Source organism: Diabrotica undecimpunctata, chromosome 2, assembly GCF_040954645.1.
Source record: "Diabrotica undecimpunctata isolate CICGRU chromosome 2, icDiaUnde3, whole genome shotgun sequence".
Taxonomy (NCBI): Eukaryota; Metazoa; Arthropoda; class Insecta; order Coleoptera; family Chrysomelidae; genus Diabrotica; species Diabrotica undecimpunctata.
The window spans coordinates 39,969,147-39,988,277 of NC_092804.1; the positions used below are offsets into that span (position 1 = coordinate 39,969,147).

General features: G+C 32.8%; 1 protein-coding gene across 1 annotated transcript in view; it reads left to right on the forward strand.

Moving 5' to 3' along the window:
• RhoGEF3 (Rho guanine nucleotide exchange factor 3) overlaps nucleotides 1-19,131 on the forward strand; it is a 941,311-nt gene that overhangs the window by 740,867 nt on the left and 181,313 nt on the right. Inside the window, exon 16 of the mRNA XM_072521630.1 lies at nucleotides 5,444-5,546. Within this exon, the coding sequence (XP_072377731.1) occupies nucleotides 5,444-5,546 (103 nt within the window). The remainder of the gene's footprint in view (nucleotides 1-5,443; nucleotides 5,547-19,131) is intronic.

Consider the following 19,131-nt stretch of genomic DNA (forward strand, 5'->3'; position numbering starts at 1 on the left):
TCAGTGTTTATCAACAATGACAATAGTAAGCCACTCTTCACTTTGCGGAGCACTGAAAAACTAAAATATAAAACTGTATCATTTTCTCCCCGTTCAAAACTTTTTGTCAAATCTTCCCTTACCCTGGCATTTTGCTAATTGGGCCACCAATAAAAACATGAAAATAAAAATTTTATTTAAAATTTTCTATTTGTCGACGAAACAATTATAACGAGCAGAGGAGTTTTTAATTGGAAGAGTTGTAGAAGTTGAGTGGAACTGGATATATCGAGGGTCATATTTTCAATATAAATTTTAATTTAATGTTTCATATCGTATTATTGAAGACAGTTTGTTGTGACCTTATCAGTTGCCCGAAAATATAAATGGTAACTCGATGTGTGGTGAAGTGCAGTTTCGCACATTCCAATTATACTAGCGGACCAACTCAACATCGAGTTTTTTAAATGAAATTTTTATTTTGCGAAAAAAAGTAAGAGATCAATACAAACAATATAAGCAAGAATATACATAACATTCATCAATAATAATGCAAGTAAAAAGTGTATTAAATATCACGAAATATTTCGTCGAAAACCATGTTTTTTGTTACAATGTCTCCATTTTCGGGAAAGGATGGATCCTTCGACTCCCCGACTCTCTATCGTCAATATAGCTCACTTTTTAATTTCAGGAAATTCAGTTCTCTATATGAGCCGAGAACTCCAAAATTTCCCAAAATTTGTGAGAAAAGGAGTAATTCAAATTTTTTTAAAATATAATTTCAAGCTAATTAAGTGAAATAATTAATAAACTTAATAAGAAAATAAAAGTCTTAATAAAAAAAAGTTTTCTAATTTAAAAAATCGACCAGAAGTAAAAATATTTTTATCAATAACTCAAAAACTATAAATGATAATTTCGTGAACTTACATTTTTGAAATCTACGTTAAATTCTCTATTGATTTGACTAATAAAAACGAAACCGGAAGTCGATCTCAAAACCGGAATGCAATTTTTTGTTCATCAAATGTCGACATGGATATCATTTAGCAGTTAATTTTGCATGCTGATCACGAATCCGGTGTCAGATTTGCTCTATCTTGAAGTTTTATGCGCGTTTCGGGTCACTTCCGGTGTCGGATCGCAACCGGAAGTACATATTTAGATTCGTCTCGACGAGACCTTTCGATCCATATATACATTGTGGGGTCTAAAACTTAAAGTAAATTTTAACTTCCGGTCATCTCAAAACCGGAAGTGAATTTTTGTACCAAAAGTATATCTTGACAATCTCATACGTAATACTAATAATATTCCGAAAAAATATTTTATCTAATATGGTTTTTGAGTAAAGTGGTGGACAAGAAAAGGGCTTAGCGTTTTAGTATATAAGAAGATAAATTTTCCTATAAATTAAAAAAGAGTGGCATTAAGGACATATCACTGGCTCATTATCCTTTAGTAGTGCGGAACTACTTCATTAATAATTTTATAACCGTTTAACAGGCTGGCTGCCTCTAAGTCTCAGCTGCTATCGCTTAGATTTATCTTCTTCTTAGAGTGCCATGTACATAACATTCATCATCACCTACAGAACGTCAGATTTTAGAGATAAATATAAAAATGCCATCGATCCTTATAGCATTTTATATTCATTTCTAAAATTTTTAAACTACGTTACCATATTTAAATAAAACTGTCCCCAGAGTTTTATTTGAATATTCTGTGGACTTCAACTATCAGTCGAGAAATCAGTAACTCCCTTTTTCCATTCAACATAATCTTCCAAAAACCAGTAAAATTCATTTAAACAATGTAGATTTTTCATTTAATCATCAAGTCGAATATCTAAGGCTGGTCTTTCCTTACAAAAAACTATCCTGAAATCCGCACATCTAATATATAATCGATATATGTTCAATATCCGCTACAGGATGGTTAAATGGGATGATATCCATATTGTTATTTTGTTATACAGCGTGAAGACGTGGACGTTAAAAATACCCTCCATTAACAAGTTGGAGGTCTTCGAAATCTGGACCTTGCGAAGAATTTTTCCGCATACCATGGACAGATAGGGCGAGAAACGAGGAAGTCTTAAGAAGGGCAAATACTGAGAGAGAGAGTTACTCAACTTGATCAAGGTATGAAAAATTGGATAACTGGCTTATATTCTGAGAGGAAAACAATACGCAATCCCTTAACTTTTATCCAAGGAGATATTGAGGGTAGGAGAGGAGTAGCTTATGCTGGTAACTGGACAGGCATAAAACACTGGCGAGCTTTTGCATGCCGCCAAAAACAGACAGACAGACAGAAACAGAGAACAGTAACATAAATGTTGACCAAGCATGCACCAGTACAAGAATTCTTGAATAAAATGAGCATTTACAATGGAGACTCTAACTGCAGATTCAAAGAGATTAAACAAAGATTAAGACAAAAACTATATAAGCAACCAAGAGGAGACCCTAATATATTAGAGGACACACCAAGAAAAAGACCTGTACAAACTTTTAAAGGGTACAAAAATTCTAGACTGGGTGTGGGAAACAACAATGGACAGCAAACACAATAAACTTCAGCTTCAGTGATAACGACGATCCCTTGGATCTGACAGGCCCAGTTTTTTGTTTTTTCTGCTAAAAAACTATCGTTCTTTAGCAGAAATGACCACTCCAACACGTCTTGGCATTGACTCCACTAGTTTAGCGCACTATGTCGTTTATCGTGGGACCACACTTGTACAGTGTAGCACTTGTTATATTTTTTTCTGTTGTAGCACAATTCATCTTTGCTAAACGTTTCTGGAGAGTATGCCGTAAGTTCTTAAAGGAATTTAGGTCTGGTGAATTAGCAGGCTAATCAAGCACGTTTACTTTATTTTCTCGCATATAAGTCTGGACCAATTTCGAATTCTGACACGGGGCCATGTTGAACAACAGAATTCATGTTAAAATATTTCGTCAAATGTTTTCACGAATGGAACAATCCTTCTATTTAATGTTCATCATTCATCATGTCTTTAATAGGAAGTTTTCAGTATCACTTGTTGTGATAAACCCCAAAACATCTATTTAAAAGAGTATTTTACTGTTGAGTATGATATCGTCGCAGAAGTTCATCTTTACTTCATCTAACAATAAAAATTACCTTTTTACAGTCGTTAATAGTCCATGATTGATATTTTTTGGTCCATTCTTAGCGTTCACAGTTGAGGTACTCATTTCAACACCATAATCCAATAAATTACTTCGAAGATCTGTACTTATCTTACTGCTTTGTCTATTCTAGCTACATATATAAGGTTGAAAAGAAATGTGGCTTGGAGGTTATGGATAAAAAAAAGTCGAAAGAGAATATTAAAAGACACTGAATATTGACGAAATATTAAAAAGGAAATCAACTTACCCCAATGGAAATTTAAAATACAAATAAGTTTTTGAACTAAAACATCACTTAAATAGACAAAAGATATTTAAAAAAACACTCCCACTTCTGTATCTTGAAGTGAAACTGACATGACAGAACTTAGATATTTTATATATGTCTATGGAATAAATATGGGTATGAATACAGGTAATATGTGAAGAGTAAATGGGAATGGAAAAACTGGTATTATAGACGCAGTTAAAAGTATTTCATCGCTGAAATGGAACGGGGCAGGACATATTGTCAGAGTCAAAGATGGAAGATAAACCAAGAAAATTTTAGAATAGAGACCTAGACACGATGTGCTTATCGTAAACAAGAACGTCCTCCAACAAGGTGGTCAGACGAACTCAAGCGCATTTAGGACAACTGATCAGATCTGACCAACTATTTACTAAAACTAATCCAAAAAATAATAGAACTAAACGGACTTCCTCAAGAATGGAGATCAAGCATCCCAATATCTCTCGTTAAAAAGGGAAAAATCGGACCTGGAAAATTACAGAGGAATTAATTTATTAAATACAACACTGAAATTATCAACCAAAGTGATATCGACTAAACTGAACGAAATTATAACTCTAGCAGGACTATGACTAGCAAACTATGTTTCTTGGATCTTAAGAATTCATTTGACCGGATCAAATTAGAGGACGTTATCCACTTATTGTACTCAAGAGAGATAACTTTAGGAATAATCAAAACGATTTAAAATATCTACCAAAACAACACAATAAAAGTAAAAGTAGAAGAAGAACTAACTAACCCTATTGAAGCTGGCAACGGGATAAAACAGGGAGATTCCCTGAGTCCTCTGTTGTTCAATCTAATTATGGATGAAACAATAAAAAAGTATGAATTTAAATAGGATACCAAGTGGGAGAAAATAACTTCATCTGCTATGAAGACGACGCAATACTACTCTCTCAAAGTGAAGATGATTAGCAATGCATGCTACACCAATTTATTATACCCTCCAAAAATTTAACATGTTAATTTCTCCAAAAAAGACAAAACGCATGGTTAATAGCAAATTTACTAACATGTAAATTGGAGCTGGAAGGTCAGATAATATAACAAGTGATGGAGTTTAAATATCTAGGCTTCACATTATCTAGCTACAGAAAGCTCTAAACAGAAGTGAAGGATCATGTGAATAGAGCAAACAGAGCCGTAGATTGCCTGAATGAAACAATATGGAGAAATAAAAATATCGGGAAAGAAATTAAAGGCAGAATTTACAAAACAGTCATCAGACCAATAATGACATACGCGGCAGAAACACGACCTGGCACAGAGAGGACAAAAAGGATGTTAGAGATTGCAGAGATGAAAACACTTAAAAAAATTGATGGTAAAACACAATGGAACAGAGTTAGATGTACAGATATACGACGTAGATGCAAGCTGGAGAACATCAAGGACTGGATAAGAAATAGAAGAGTAGACTGGAACGAGCATGTAAGCCGATTGATAACAAATAGAGTAGTAAAGACGGCAAGAGATGGTTCCCAAAAGGATGACGAACAGTAGAAAGAACCACGAAAACAATGAAACGACAATTAACTGGACACACATTGAAAACAGAGAGAGTTATGTCTACATAAAAAGAAGAAAAGGAAGATGATGATGATGATGATGATATAAAATAACATACTGGACAGAGTTGGACACAAATGGCGCAAAATAGAGAAGCCTGAAAAAATGAGGGGGAGACCTATGTCCAAAGATGGATGTTCTTAACTAATTAGATAGACAGATAGATAGACATTGAAAAACTAATTTTTCGCAACAATTTATTGTGAACAAGAATTTTGTGAAGTTTAGGTTATTGAAGAACAACTTATTTATCAACGCAAACGACTTTTTCAAAGCACGTTCTAGAAAAACTGTTATATTTAATTGTGCAACTGAAATATCCTGTATAATCTACTTTGTATAAATTGTTTTATATCTAAAAGTTTAAATAGTTCTATAAAATTTATAATTGATTGTATAATAATCTAAGTTAAGTAAATTTTTCTTTCAGATTCGGAGGACTCGTTTGGCGAAACAGCAAAGAAAAGAAAAAACTAACGAAAGCAGCCAGAAACGCAAAATGTAACAGCGGAGACAGCGGCATCCAGATAGAGGTGATTATTTTTATTTAATTACTTTTAGTCCTCCCAGCTATTCATTAAACTCAGTAATTAAACTAAAACCTGCTTTAAAAATAACTTGAAAAGTGTATCGTTATTTCAGTCAACGTCATGGACGACATTTTTACAAGATTAAATCTTAATTCCTCTAGTTAAATGGAGTAATTTCACAAAGAGGTAACGTTAATAATGATGATTATAGCCATAATTTAAAAATATCGAATTAAAAAAAAACGATTTTAAACAAACGTTTTAAAAAGTACAGTTTCAAATATTGAATTTTCTAAGCTAAATATATGTTTATTAGCCAGTTTTTGTTACTACCCATAAACTGCTGACATATAATCAATATCTAAAAGTGATGCAAATTTTTTTTATTTCCAAAAAAAAAGTCGCGTTAACCACCTGTGTCATTATCGACATTTATTAGTTTACAGGAAATTTGTATGTACATGATTTATTTAAATGGTTAATTAAATTTTTAGTGTTCATGTACGCGTATTAACGGTTTTAAATCAAAGGTAATACTGTGTTTTTATTGTATAATTTTATATCTTTGACATTCCATTAGCATAATGTGATAGATGTCACACACTGAAGTATTATCATTAGTGACTAGGTGCTTGTGAGTAATGATGGGATGGCGTAATCGTAGAATCGGAAATCGGAATCGAGAGGTCGCCCAAGCGAAAAATCTTTCATTCTTTTTTTAAACAAATTGTAACAATAAATTTTTTCGATACAATTTTTTTTTATTTTTTTGATGATTTTGAACAAAATTGGTCTCTTGTAGTTTTTCTGTAAACTTGATCGTTTTCCAGTTATAAATAATTTAAAGCTGAAAAAAACGCAAAATTGATGTTCCTCGATAGTCGTAATCATCCAGTAACACCAGTGGTACATATAAGATTTTATTTTTCACTTTACATAATACAAAAATTAAAATTGAGACATATTTACCTGCACCTACAAAATATACAGTGATGAGTATCTTACCACCCGGCAAAATAGCGGAAAGGATAGAAGACAGATTAAGTTGTGAGATAGTACTAGATAAAGCTAATTCTTAGACGTGGCTATTTTACTTCAGTCATAATTATACGGATGACCTCGAAAATATTTTATTTTAATAATTTTTGATGTTAGAATAAATGATTGAATAAATTAAGATATATTATAGTAAAAAACATTAATTAGTAGCGATTTTAAATTATAAAACTTTAAGTTTATTTAATATTAAAAATAACTCAACTGAAATATTTGACTAAACTAAAGGTAAGTATGTTCCGTCTGCAAACAATTATTGTATGTGGAATTGGTGTAATAGTTAGAGGCGTGGTTTATTGACAAGAAGATTGGGGTTCAATTCACACCAAGGATAAAATTTTTGTTTTACTCAATCAAAACATAATAGAAAATATGATACATATTAGGTAACAAGTTTTCGAAAAACTCATTATTTACAATTTATTCTTATTCCAATGTTATAAAATAGAAATACAAAATAATTCAAATTCAATTCCAGTTTTACAGTCTTCAGTTGTTAATGCAAAATAATCCGGTGAATCTCAGTGTTAATATCAATTCCTCTGTACAGGTAGATTTACAGTTATCTGTCCTCTGTACAGTTTATTTTTGTAGAATCTTTACTTATTTAAACATTCTTTAAACGTTCTTTTAATTTTGACGAATATTTACTTTATTTTCGAAGTACAGCGATACTGTTTTTTCAATAAGATATTTGTGTTTAACTTTAAACACTTCTAATACTAGTAACCAGTGACATAAATGTTTAGTAATTCAAAGCAAAACGATCTCTGCATAATTTCAAATTATTAAAAAAAAATCACAATGTGGGTTTTGAACTCTAATCGTCTGCGACGTCTGTGTAGCAGTGTCGAATTCTTACCACTAAGCCACGAAGGATTGATAATTATTCTGTGACAAGAGTGTATAAAACTTCTCAAATCATAGTAGAAATTATTCTTGGTTAATAATTTAAAACTTTAGATTAAATAATCACTATTAATTAAATTATTTTATTCACATTTTTGCTTTATTGTGGTCAATCAGTTTTTACTTTATGCCAAATTAAAAATGGAAATACGTCACACAAACGACGTTACACATAATAATTATGACCGAGGTGATTTAGCTCGAAGCTAACGTCTAAAGGTGTGAGACTATCGATAGTGGTAATGTAATGTAATGTAAATTATAGGTTTCTACCGATTATTTCCCACCTCTACGAGTTTCATCTCTTTTTATTTCACAAGGTAACTGTGTTTTCTATCTCTTACGTTAAAAAGCCGGGTGGTAAGACACTCATTACTGTATACATATTTTGTATGTACCACTGTTGTTACCGGGTGATTCCGCCCATCAAAATTATATTTTACTTTTATTTTTAAGGTTTCGATTTCCAATCAAGAAATGGTTTTCAAAAAATTAGGTTTAAAAAAATTAATAACATTTTTAGGTTAAAACAATTTTTATTTTATAGCAGTATTTAGCAACAATAATTGACTGATACAATAAAATATTGTAAATATATTGTGTAAGAGGTGCTGATTTTTTTTATTATTGAATTTTTTTTCAGTTGTCATTTCATTTATTGGATATTGTTCTCCTTTTGAATACTTTCTATACTATTTATTGCATTCTAGATATGTCTTGTACTAATAACAGATTTATCTTTTGTCTCGTTTTGAATATTTTATCTCATCACGTTTAATTTGGAATAACATAACTCAGTCGATAAAAGCTTTGTATCTGAAACTTCAAAAGAATTAGAAATTACCTGATGACAGTACAACAAAACGATTAATCCCTGAAACAATTATCAATAGGTATTTTATCGCTTAAGCAATTTGTGCATGACAAAGAATTAATTCCATTTCAATTAGAGGAACCTTTAGCTTTTAATCTATATTCTGTTATTAAATGTTAGAAAGAAATCGAACTGAAAACTAAAACGAAACTGAAAAAATGACACACTTTTCATCCCTTTTTCATAGTAGAAGACATTTTTGTATAAAATCATATTCATGCAGGCTAGATCTGTTAACCAATGTAATCAAAAACTTAATTTTAATGTACATATTTAACATATTTGTTGATTTAATCATTGAAACTACTAGTCACTTGAAGCTAGATACAGTAGTAACAGTTAATAAGTTTCATAAACGAAATTGTCTTGCAAAGATGATTTCCGCAAATCTGAAGGAACAGTGCGGTTGAATAATTTGTGACTGTTAAATTTGTTAGACTTGGTAAACTGTGCCAGTGGCGGCTCCTGAGTACGCGGGGGTTCTATATATGGTGTAATTATAAAATCACCACTTTTCGCAATTGTAGAAAGCTTTGATCGATGTCTCTCTCTGAACAGAATGAAAAGACGCATTAGAAGTTTTTCTTTCAAGCAATTGGTTTTTCTGGTTGCATTTCCTAATATAGTTTCCAATATATTTAGAATGTTTTGACTTAAAATTTCCTTATTTATTTTTAAAGGTACTAAATTTATCCAAAAAAGGTTTATTAGTTCACCATTTCCCGACGGTATCTTACGGCGGTATTTCAAAACTGAAGCCGCGTACACACTTGAGCATTTGCTTTAAATCAGCGTGCGGTCCCAACGCATTCCTCTCACGGCTACGTCATACATGAGCACTAAGCCGGAAATAGAAGCCGGAACCCAGAATTCAGTCTGCCCTATCAAGTCATGGTGAACCGAAACCGAAAGCTTCTAGTTGCCAGTTTTTCCTAAATTTATATGAAGGAAACCATAAAAAAGAAACAACAGAAAAGGCGATGGTCGCAGAGGAATCTATACAGACAGGTATAATGCCCTGTATAGATATATCTGTATAAATAATCTATACAGAAATGATCAAATGTTAGCAACTATGTCACAAGTGAATTTCGACTTTCTCCTTAATAGTATCGGAGCTAAAATGCAGGGCAAGGGCACTGTCAAGCCATAGTATGCTGTGTACCAGTTGTGTTGGTCTTTCTTTTAATTTTTGCTCTTTCTCTCTGGTCTGAACCTTTGAAGGTTTCCACTTTCTTCCGCCAATCCTCTTTTATCATTTATCATGAGGGCGGAAATTCACTTCAATGTATATTCTTTTTCAACTTGTTGAAATAAAATGTATGTTTTGAAATTCAAAGCTCTTCAATTGGGAAATAGTCGATAAGTACAAGACAATATTTGTCTTAAAGTAGTTCCATTTCTTGTTTTTTTTTATTACGCAACAAATGTATTTAAATTGGACATATATTGTAAACTCGCGTGCGCGATACAATTCACTACTAAAGAGAGAGTATTAAAAGCGAGAGTATAAAAATTGTCCCCCGTGTACCCTTCCCATTATGAATCCGGCTTGTTCAGGAGCTGTTTGTCTGGCGGTGATTGCCGATTCCCAAGTGAAATTGATAATTTTCACAAGAACAAATAAAAAGAGAAATCATAGATATTTGAATTCTTCGGTAAAACACATGTCTAATAAAGTGCCACACATGACCCTATTTAAAATTAATGGTTTGTGATACTGGAAGAGACGGGATTGACAAATGACAGATGTCTATATTTTTAAAAGATTTTTTACAAAATCTAGTAAATATTGCGATACTTCCTCTATTTTACTGTATTAGACATTCATTAAACAAAAATTGTTAGTGCTTCTTGTATTATATTTTCTCATATTTCCAACATTTCACAGATTCCTAGATGTTTTTCCGGTGTTTGTCTGTTCTTCGGGAAAACCTTAACTTTTTTAGTCAGTTTTCTGTTATCGTTCGTATTTTGAATTTTAATACAAAATTTAAAAATAATAGTCCAGTCGCGTTAAACGAAAAAAGGCCTAACCTTGCATGGCTAGCTGACCTAAATTTTATTATTTTAACGTTTAGGGTTGGTCAATAGTAGTGGAAATTTAAATTCGCAACTAAATCCAACCGTGGCGTTAGCTGTTATCTTGAATTTTAAAATAAATAAGGCGAACCATTTGTGCTCAATATCTTCGCCATTTTCAACTATTTAAAAAAAATGGTAAGGACTGAAATTGTTGCAAATGCGATTTCCTACAATTTCTTTTTTATAATTTTTTTGTGTGGTCGATAGTTTCCGAGTTAAGGGGAAAAATAGTAGGAGGGGGGAAGGAAGCATAATTTTTTAATTCTCTTGTTTATTATTAACTTAACGATATGATTGTATATAAACAAAAATAACGACAATTATATTTTATAAAATTTTGATCTCTTTAATTTTTTTGCTGAAACCAATCTTTAAGGTCCTAGGCCTATCGAACTCTAGACGATGAACCAACGACTTCATCTAAATTGTATAAAATATAATACTCTTCATTTTTGTTTATGTACATTTATGTTGTAAAGTTAATATTAAATAATTCGATAATTGTGCTTCCCCCTCCTACCACTATTTCCTCCCTTAACTCAAAAAATATCGACCGCACGAAAAACTTCGAAACGCATGTTGGGCTGCGGCAGGGAGATGCGCTGGCGTGTCTCCTTTTCAACATAGCTCTGGAAAAGGCGGTCAGGGATGCCCAAATAGACAACAAAGGAAACATTTTTAATAAATCATCCCAAATTTTGGCATATGCAGATGATGTTGACCTAGTTGCCCGCACAACACGCAAGGTAGAAGAAATGTATACCACCTTGTCAAATGTCTCAAAAAATATGGGCCTGCAAGTAAATGAGAAGAAAACTAAGATAATGGCATCAACAACCAAACAATAGAGCCAGAAACATCGGCCACCAATTCACGGTTGATAACTCTACCTTTGAAGTGGTGGACAAATTCACATACTTAGGCTCCCTGATCACCAAGGAGAACGTCATGACGGAAAAAATCAAGCGAAGAATAATCCTAGCAAACAAATGCTATATTGGACTGAGTAGACATATGAGAAGCAGAAACTTAAGCCAAAAAACAAAAATAACCATATACAAAACCCTTATACAACCAGTGTTGACATATGGGTCGGAGACATGGACCATTTCCAAGGCAGATGAAAACCTCCTGCTTATATTTGAACGCAGGATCCTGAGAAGAATATTCGGTGGCATCTGTGCTAATGGTGTTTGGAGAAGGAGGTACAACTACGAGATATATCACAGATATAAACATATTTTTGGTGGTAAAGACTTAGTATCCCTTATAAAAATAGGAAGACTAAGATGGGCAGGACATCTGGCAAGATCACCGCAGAACAACACTCCTAAAAGAATCCTTATGTCACAACCTGTGGGAAGTAGAAGTATTGGTTGGCCAAAACTCAGATAGAGGGATGGTGTAGATGAGGATGGTAGACAAATAGGCGCAGCAAACTGGCAACAGTTGGCAATGGATAGAACTGACTGGTGTAATAGACTTGGGAAGGTCGAGGTTCATTTATAGGGCTGTAGCACCAATGATGATGATTTACCCCCCTAGAGGTTAGAATAATAAAATTTGTTAGAATAATAAAATGTATTTAAATAATTTGATCTTTTAGAATGTCAATTTAAAAAAATGGATTATGCGCTTTGTACAAGTCAAATGCTTTTGGAATTAGATGGTTTACTTTAATTAATCTACATCGTAATATAAAGAGAAAAAGGTCGGGAATTTTAAATAAAACATGAATATTTAATAAACACAACTCTGCCGTGTTTAATTAAAAAGCATCGAGATAAAAATATAAATCTGATATAAAAAATTTTAATTTTTTTGTGTATAATAACAGAATGTCTTCTATAATGAAAAAGATGCTAATACTATGATTAGCCACATTTTAGTTAAAAGATATTTTTTAAATATAACAAATAAATTTAGGTTTCACGTAGATTTTACAGAATTCGATAATAATAATTTAAGAATTTAGAATTCTGTGTATGGAAAGAAATTGTTGATAATAAAAGATAACTATTGGTTAATCGATACATTGGTGTACTCTATTAAATACAAAATTTTTATTTAATAATACCATTTAATACAATTTAATGATATAAGCAAAACAATATAATAATAACAAAGAAAATACAAACAAACTTAAGATTCTCATATGAAGTTACTCTATAGACCAGGGCGGATCTGTGAAAAAATGTATGTGGGATTTGGATATGAGAAGTGGCATTCGGATGTTTGTAGAAAAAGTTGTGTGATAACCTTAATAATAATAATTTACTTATATTCTCGCTCAAATAGGTCGAGAATATTAATAAAAAAACTAAAATATTTAAAAAATACTAAAAATATAGAATTTTTCCTACTTTTTTGATTATAGCTTTAAACAATTCATTGTGGAGTAAAGTCGTAATGAAATAATAAAGCGAAGATACGGTTGGATCAAAATGTTTTAATTTATTATCCTTGCTGCTTGCTTTCAAGGCTTTATATCTGTTCTTTGAGCCTTGTTTATTTTACAATGGGTATGCACAAAAAAATTAAAGAATTAGCAGGTATAAGACGGTCCAACAATAGTAACACTCTGGTTGATACAAATGGTAAAATAATATCTGATATCAAAGGCAAACTAAACAGATGGAGAGAATACGTCCAAAAATTGTTTGAGGATGACAGGACACAACAAGATAGCATAAACGATTGCGAGGAACATGATATAGGTCCAAATATAACTAAGGATGAAATAATACATGCAATAAATCTGGCAAAATGTAATAATACTGCGGGGCTTGACACAATTCCAACTGAAATAATTAAATTAATATCAGAAGATCAGATCAATGTATTAGTAGAATTATATAATACTATATATAATACGGGTATTATTCCGAGAGATTGGCTCAAATCAACATTTATTACATTACCAAAAAACCTAATGCAAGGGAATGTAATGGCCACCGTATAATTAGTCTAATGAGTCACACACTAAAAATATTCTTAAAAATTATCCGTTTAAGAATTTTTAGAAAAGTGGAAGAAGACATTACTGAAACTCAATTTGGATTTAGGAATGCCATGGGTACACGAGAGGCATTATTTGGATTTAAAGTCCTCGTGCAAAGATGTATGGATGTAAACCAACCACTGTATGTTTGTTTTATTGATAACAATATGGCGTTCGATAAGGTCCGACACAACCGTCTTATACAGTTACTTAAAGATAAACACATTGACAAAAAAGACTTAAGAATAATAACTCATCTCTACTTTAACCAAACAGAAAAAGTCAGAGTAGGCAAAGAACTTTCGGAGGAAGTAGAGATAAAAAGAGGCGTAAGGCAAGGTTGCATCCTCTCCCCCTTATTGTTCAATCTATATTCGGAAGAAATAATTAAAAAAATCACTGAAAAATGTAACAATTGGAATAAAAGTCAACGGCAGATCCATCAACAATATCAGATATGCCGATGATACTATACTAATTGCAGAGAATATACAAGATCTACAGACACTTTTAGATAATGTAGTAAATGCTAGTGAGGAAAGCTGACTAACACTTAATGCTAATAAAACAAAATTTATGACAATTTCCAGAACACAACAACAAGACATTTTAAATATAAGAGGGGTTCCAATAGAAAAAGTAAAAAATACAGATATCTTGGTACAATTATTAATGAAAATAACGAGTATACAAAAGAAATAAAAATGAGAATTGGACAAGCTAGAGCAACATTTAATAAGATGAGAGAAGTATTATGCAGTAGAGACCTTAGTTTACAACTCAAAATAAGAATATTACGTTCATATGTGTTTTCGGTGCTGCTATATGGGATGGAGGCCTGGACCTTAAAGAAAGAGGTGAGCCATCGACTTGAAGCATTCGAGATGTGGACCTACCGAAGAATATCAATAATAAGTTGGGTAGACCGAATAACGAATGTAGAGGTCCTCAGAAAGATGACAAAGGAAATGAAAATCATGAATACGATTAACATAACATATAAGTTACAGTATCTCGGCCACGTTATGAGAGGGGATAAATATGTGTTGCTACAAACCATACTGCAGGGAAAGGGAAAAATACAGAGAAAACGAAGTATTGGAAGAAGACGCATCTCCTGGCTGAGAAAGTGGTATAATTGCAGTTCCGTCGACTTGTTCAGAGCTGCAATCTCAAAAGTGAAAATAGCTGTGATGATTACCAACCTCCTTAGAGGAGACGGTATCTAAAGAAGAAGAATGCTAACCTGACCCATCAACCCTCCTCTTTTATCCTGGCTTGGCACCGGCTGTGGGGATGAACGCGGCTTCTGAGCTACAAGAGTGAAATAAAGATTTAATGAAAACCATGTCAATGCAAATGGAGAACTCATGGCTAATGTCTGTGCTTTAACGAATTGAGATTCAATAATACATTTTGCGACCATAAGCTCCAGTATAAATATACATTTGAAAACTCCAGGGAGTACAAATCTATGATTAATTTTATAGTCTCTAATAGAAAAATCCACCCAGAGCAGATTCTAGATATCCGAACTTTAAACTCAGCAGAGGCAGGGAGTGAACACAAACGAGTACTAGCAAAAATAAGAATGAAAATAACACCAAAACATTTTGTACAGGAAATCACCGAGAAAAAATTCAATGTAGAATCACTCTGGAACGGCTCTCCAAGAGAAATGTACCAAAGGAGGCTAGAACAGAAGATACAGCTGAAACAAATAGACGACATCGAAGATATAAACGCGAGCTGGGAGAAAATTCAAAACAACATTGAAGAAGCAGCAACAAAAACTCTAGGAAAACGCAAAGTCATACTGAACAATAGAAACAACAATACACCATGATTCAGAAAAGAAATAAAAGAGAAATGTAAAGAGAAACGACCTGACGTAACTGTTTAAAGAAAAGTAAAATAATAATCAACACAATAACGTACTTGAGTTAAGACACGAAATAGAAATCAGTTTTCAGAAAGTAGAGATAGACATAAATTCACTCAAAAATAATTTAAACAATTTAGGAGGCTAATATTGAAGAAGAAACAGGTTTAAAGCCTACATACAAGAATCTACATCTTAGGTGTCTCTATTGGAGTTACACCGGATTAAAAAACAATGAAGAAAATTGCTTCATTGGATCATTCATTCTGAATTTTAAACCGATGTTTTTTATCACTATAATATATGTTATAAATATCTTGATGTAAACATTTTTATCGAGAAAGAACTCGGAAAGAAAAATATGTAAAACAGTTTAAAGACTATCATTCTATTCATCTATTCAACATTCTACTTTAACCGATTATATTTCAGAAACCACTGCTCGTAATTGAACTTTTTAAAAGAAGCGTCTTGCCAGTGTTTTTTCCAACGCCGTTTTTGGAATTTAATTTAAGCTAATATTTACCGAGATATTCTATTTGTTTTTAAGCCAAAAAATTGTTTATAATTTTAAAACTTTCCTAAAGCAGCCCAAATAATCCGATTTGAATTCCTAAAGTACGTTATATAGGTAAAGTACTTTTCTATCAGTAAAAAAATTGGTAAACTTCTATATGGTCTAGTTTTTGTTATGCAAGATTTTTAAAAAATTTAATTAAAAAAAATTAGAAAAAATTATTGTGAGAAATTAATTAAATCGATTTTAATGGAATTTGGTGTGCTGTTTTAATATGTTATAAAGATTTTCTAGACGTGTTATAAAGGTTCTAAGTGCAATTTAAGTGCTTGAAAAATATCGAATTAGAAAAGGCTTGTTTTCCTTTCTTTTTTGTAGTTATTGCTATTTTTAAGAAAATTAAAACATTTTTAACCAGACGTATCTTATAGAAAATTCAATTGTCGCTATTTTATTTTATTACGACTTTGCTTGAAAATGAATTGTTTTAAAGTTATAAGCAAGGATATTGGAAAAAAATCGATATTTTTAGTAATTTGAAGAAAATTGCTTTACTGGAAGCCGCGAAAATACATGTTTTTTCTTCTTTCTTATTCTTCAACCTAATTTTTTTGTTATTTTTTGGTATATTTAATTAAATATTTTAATGTTTTATTAATATTCCCGACCTATTTGAGAGGGAGGATAAGTTAATTGTTATTACTGAAGTTCTCACACAACTTTTTCTGCAAAAATCCGAATGCCATCTCTCACATCCACCTCAAGACAGATCCGTCCTAGTCTAATAGTATTATTGACTGTTTCACATAATCTGTAGGTTGTACTCGTAGATTTGTAGCATAAGGTCGTAAAGCTATTTAGCAGCGACTCTTAATCACGATTTAACAAAATCTTTTGTGCGTAACTTTTTTGTGTTTTGTGTGAGCGCGTGTGTGTGTGTGTTGAGTAAATGCTTTGTTACTATGTAAAGTTGTCTTCATTGTCTTTACAAAGAATCGCACATTATATCCAATCGCACATTATATTTATTATATCACTCGCTCCAAGCGAGTACCGACCCGACGATACATAAGAATTTCTTTATCTTTAATAAAAAAATCCCTAGCCTGGCGAGATTTGAATATGCAACCCACCAAACTTTAGACATTCATAGCATCACCCAGTGTGCTACTCAGGTCATTTTTACCAGAGTACTTTTCTTTATATAAATTTCACCGTACGAGAATTTACACGTTAAAATTGAACAATGATGTTTCGTAAACATTATGTTCAGGGTTTAGACTGTACAAATATCAACTTATGTTGAATGCACAATAAAACAATGTTACAAATAAAGTGTAATGAAATGTAATACTCAACAACTCCTTATATGTTCATATTATTATTCAGGCATGATGAGAATATCGATAACATATTCGAAATTTCTGATATATTAGGAGTTAGAATTCAGTCTGCCCTCAACAAAATCGAGACTCGTGCTTAAATGCAAGCTTTTGGCCACACACAAAAATACCCAGCCAAAATTTGTATAATGAGGAGAAAGTCATCTAGCTAACTACAGAGGATGCATGGTAGCAAAAGAAATGCAGAAAACATAAAAGAAATAAGAAAACTACCTTACCTAAACAGCCGCAAAGGATGCAACAACAGAAACCAACATCAAAACCAACGAACTGAACTTTAATTTCAGATAGTCGAGTATTCAAGAAGCACAAGAAGTGCCAATTATTTCAAAGTAAAGTCAATTATCTGGGTCTTATAGTCAACAAAGGAGTGGCTGTGGATAAGAGAAAAATCAATTTCATTAAAGAATAGCCAGAGGCCTTAAGTACTTTAAGAATGCAGAGGGTCAGATAGCCAGATGGATTGAATTACTTTAAGAATACGATCTCAAGATTGAGCATCGGGCCGGAGTTAGACACAGAAACACTTATTCTCTTTCTAGAATACCATGCTCAGCAGAGTGCTTCCACTGCAACAAAACATATTCTAAGGAAGCAGCAGTGCTAAGAACACCGATGGTTAACGACGAGTAGGCGTCTGCTAAGATCAGAGAAGAACAAGAGAAAGATTCAGTTTTATATAAAATTCGAAAATGGAAAGAAGAAAACCGTAGACCATTTTGTCAAGATGGTCTACGGTTTGCTCAACTTGCTCAAACGAGTACTGGAAAATGATGATATTCAGAGAAAGAATACAGTTGCTGATTCCAAAGAACAGAATAGCCGAAATACTTCGTCAATCACTCGACAGTCCATTAGGAGGGCATTTCGGTATAAAGAAAACCCTTTCAAGAATTCGGAAACGTTTTTATTGGATGAACAGTTCCGACGATTTGAACGACTGGCAAAGAAATGTACAACCTGTGCTCCGAGTAACGGACCTTACCAAAAAAGAAGGGCTCCTATGAGACAGTACAATTTTGGAAATCCATTTGAAAAAATAGCTTTAGACATTACTGGGCCACTTGCAAAAAGTGGAGATGGATGCAAGTACATATTGGTTGTAATAGATAACTTTACGAAGTGAGTCCAGACCTACACAATCACAGACCAGAAGCCTGGCACTATTGCAGATTTGTTGATCAGAGTATATCAGCTGATTTGTAGAGTCTTTGGAGATCCAAAGTTACCAAGGAAGGAACTTTGAAAGCGATCTATTTCAGGGAATCTGAGATAGACTAGGCATGAAGAAAAGAAGAATTACAGCCTATCACCCGCAATCGGATAAATAAGACAGTTGACAGTTGTATAAGAAGTGAAAAAATAGTGTCCAATCATCAGCGAGACTGGCACCAGTACATTCCGTTCTTCGCAGTGGCCTACAGATCCCAGCAGAAAAGGATATTTTAAGAAGAATGGCAAAGTCTGGCTCTATAGTCCAAAGGAGCGAAAGAGTTGTTCTCCCAAGTTGCAGCAGTTTTCGAAAGGTCCGTACGTCATTATGGAGAAGATTAATGATATCATCTACAGAATAAGCAAGATTCCGAGGGGAAAGCCGATGATAGTAAACCATAACTAGCTGGCGCCATTCGAGAGAGACCACGACGAAGACTAAGAAGTGAAAGTAAACCAAGTCCATGAAGTACCTGACCTCACGTTTGAGAAATTCATGGGGGCCTATGGAGGTACCGGTAAAGAAAGACATGGTGACAAGTAAGATCTACTCGCACTTCCAGATGACTATCCATTGGCCCATACATCCCTACCAGTATTAAAGACGCACAAGGATTGGCATCCATCTTTCGAAGAAAGTTTGGTCAAG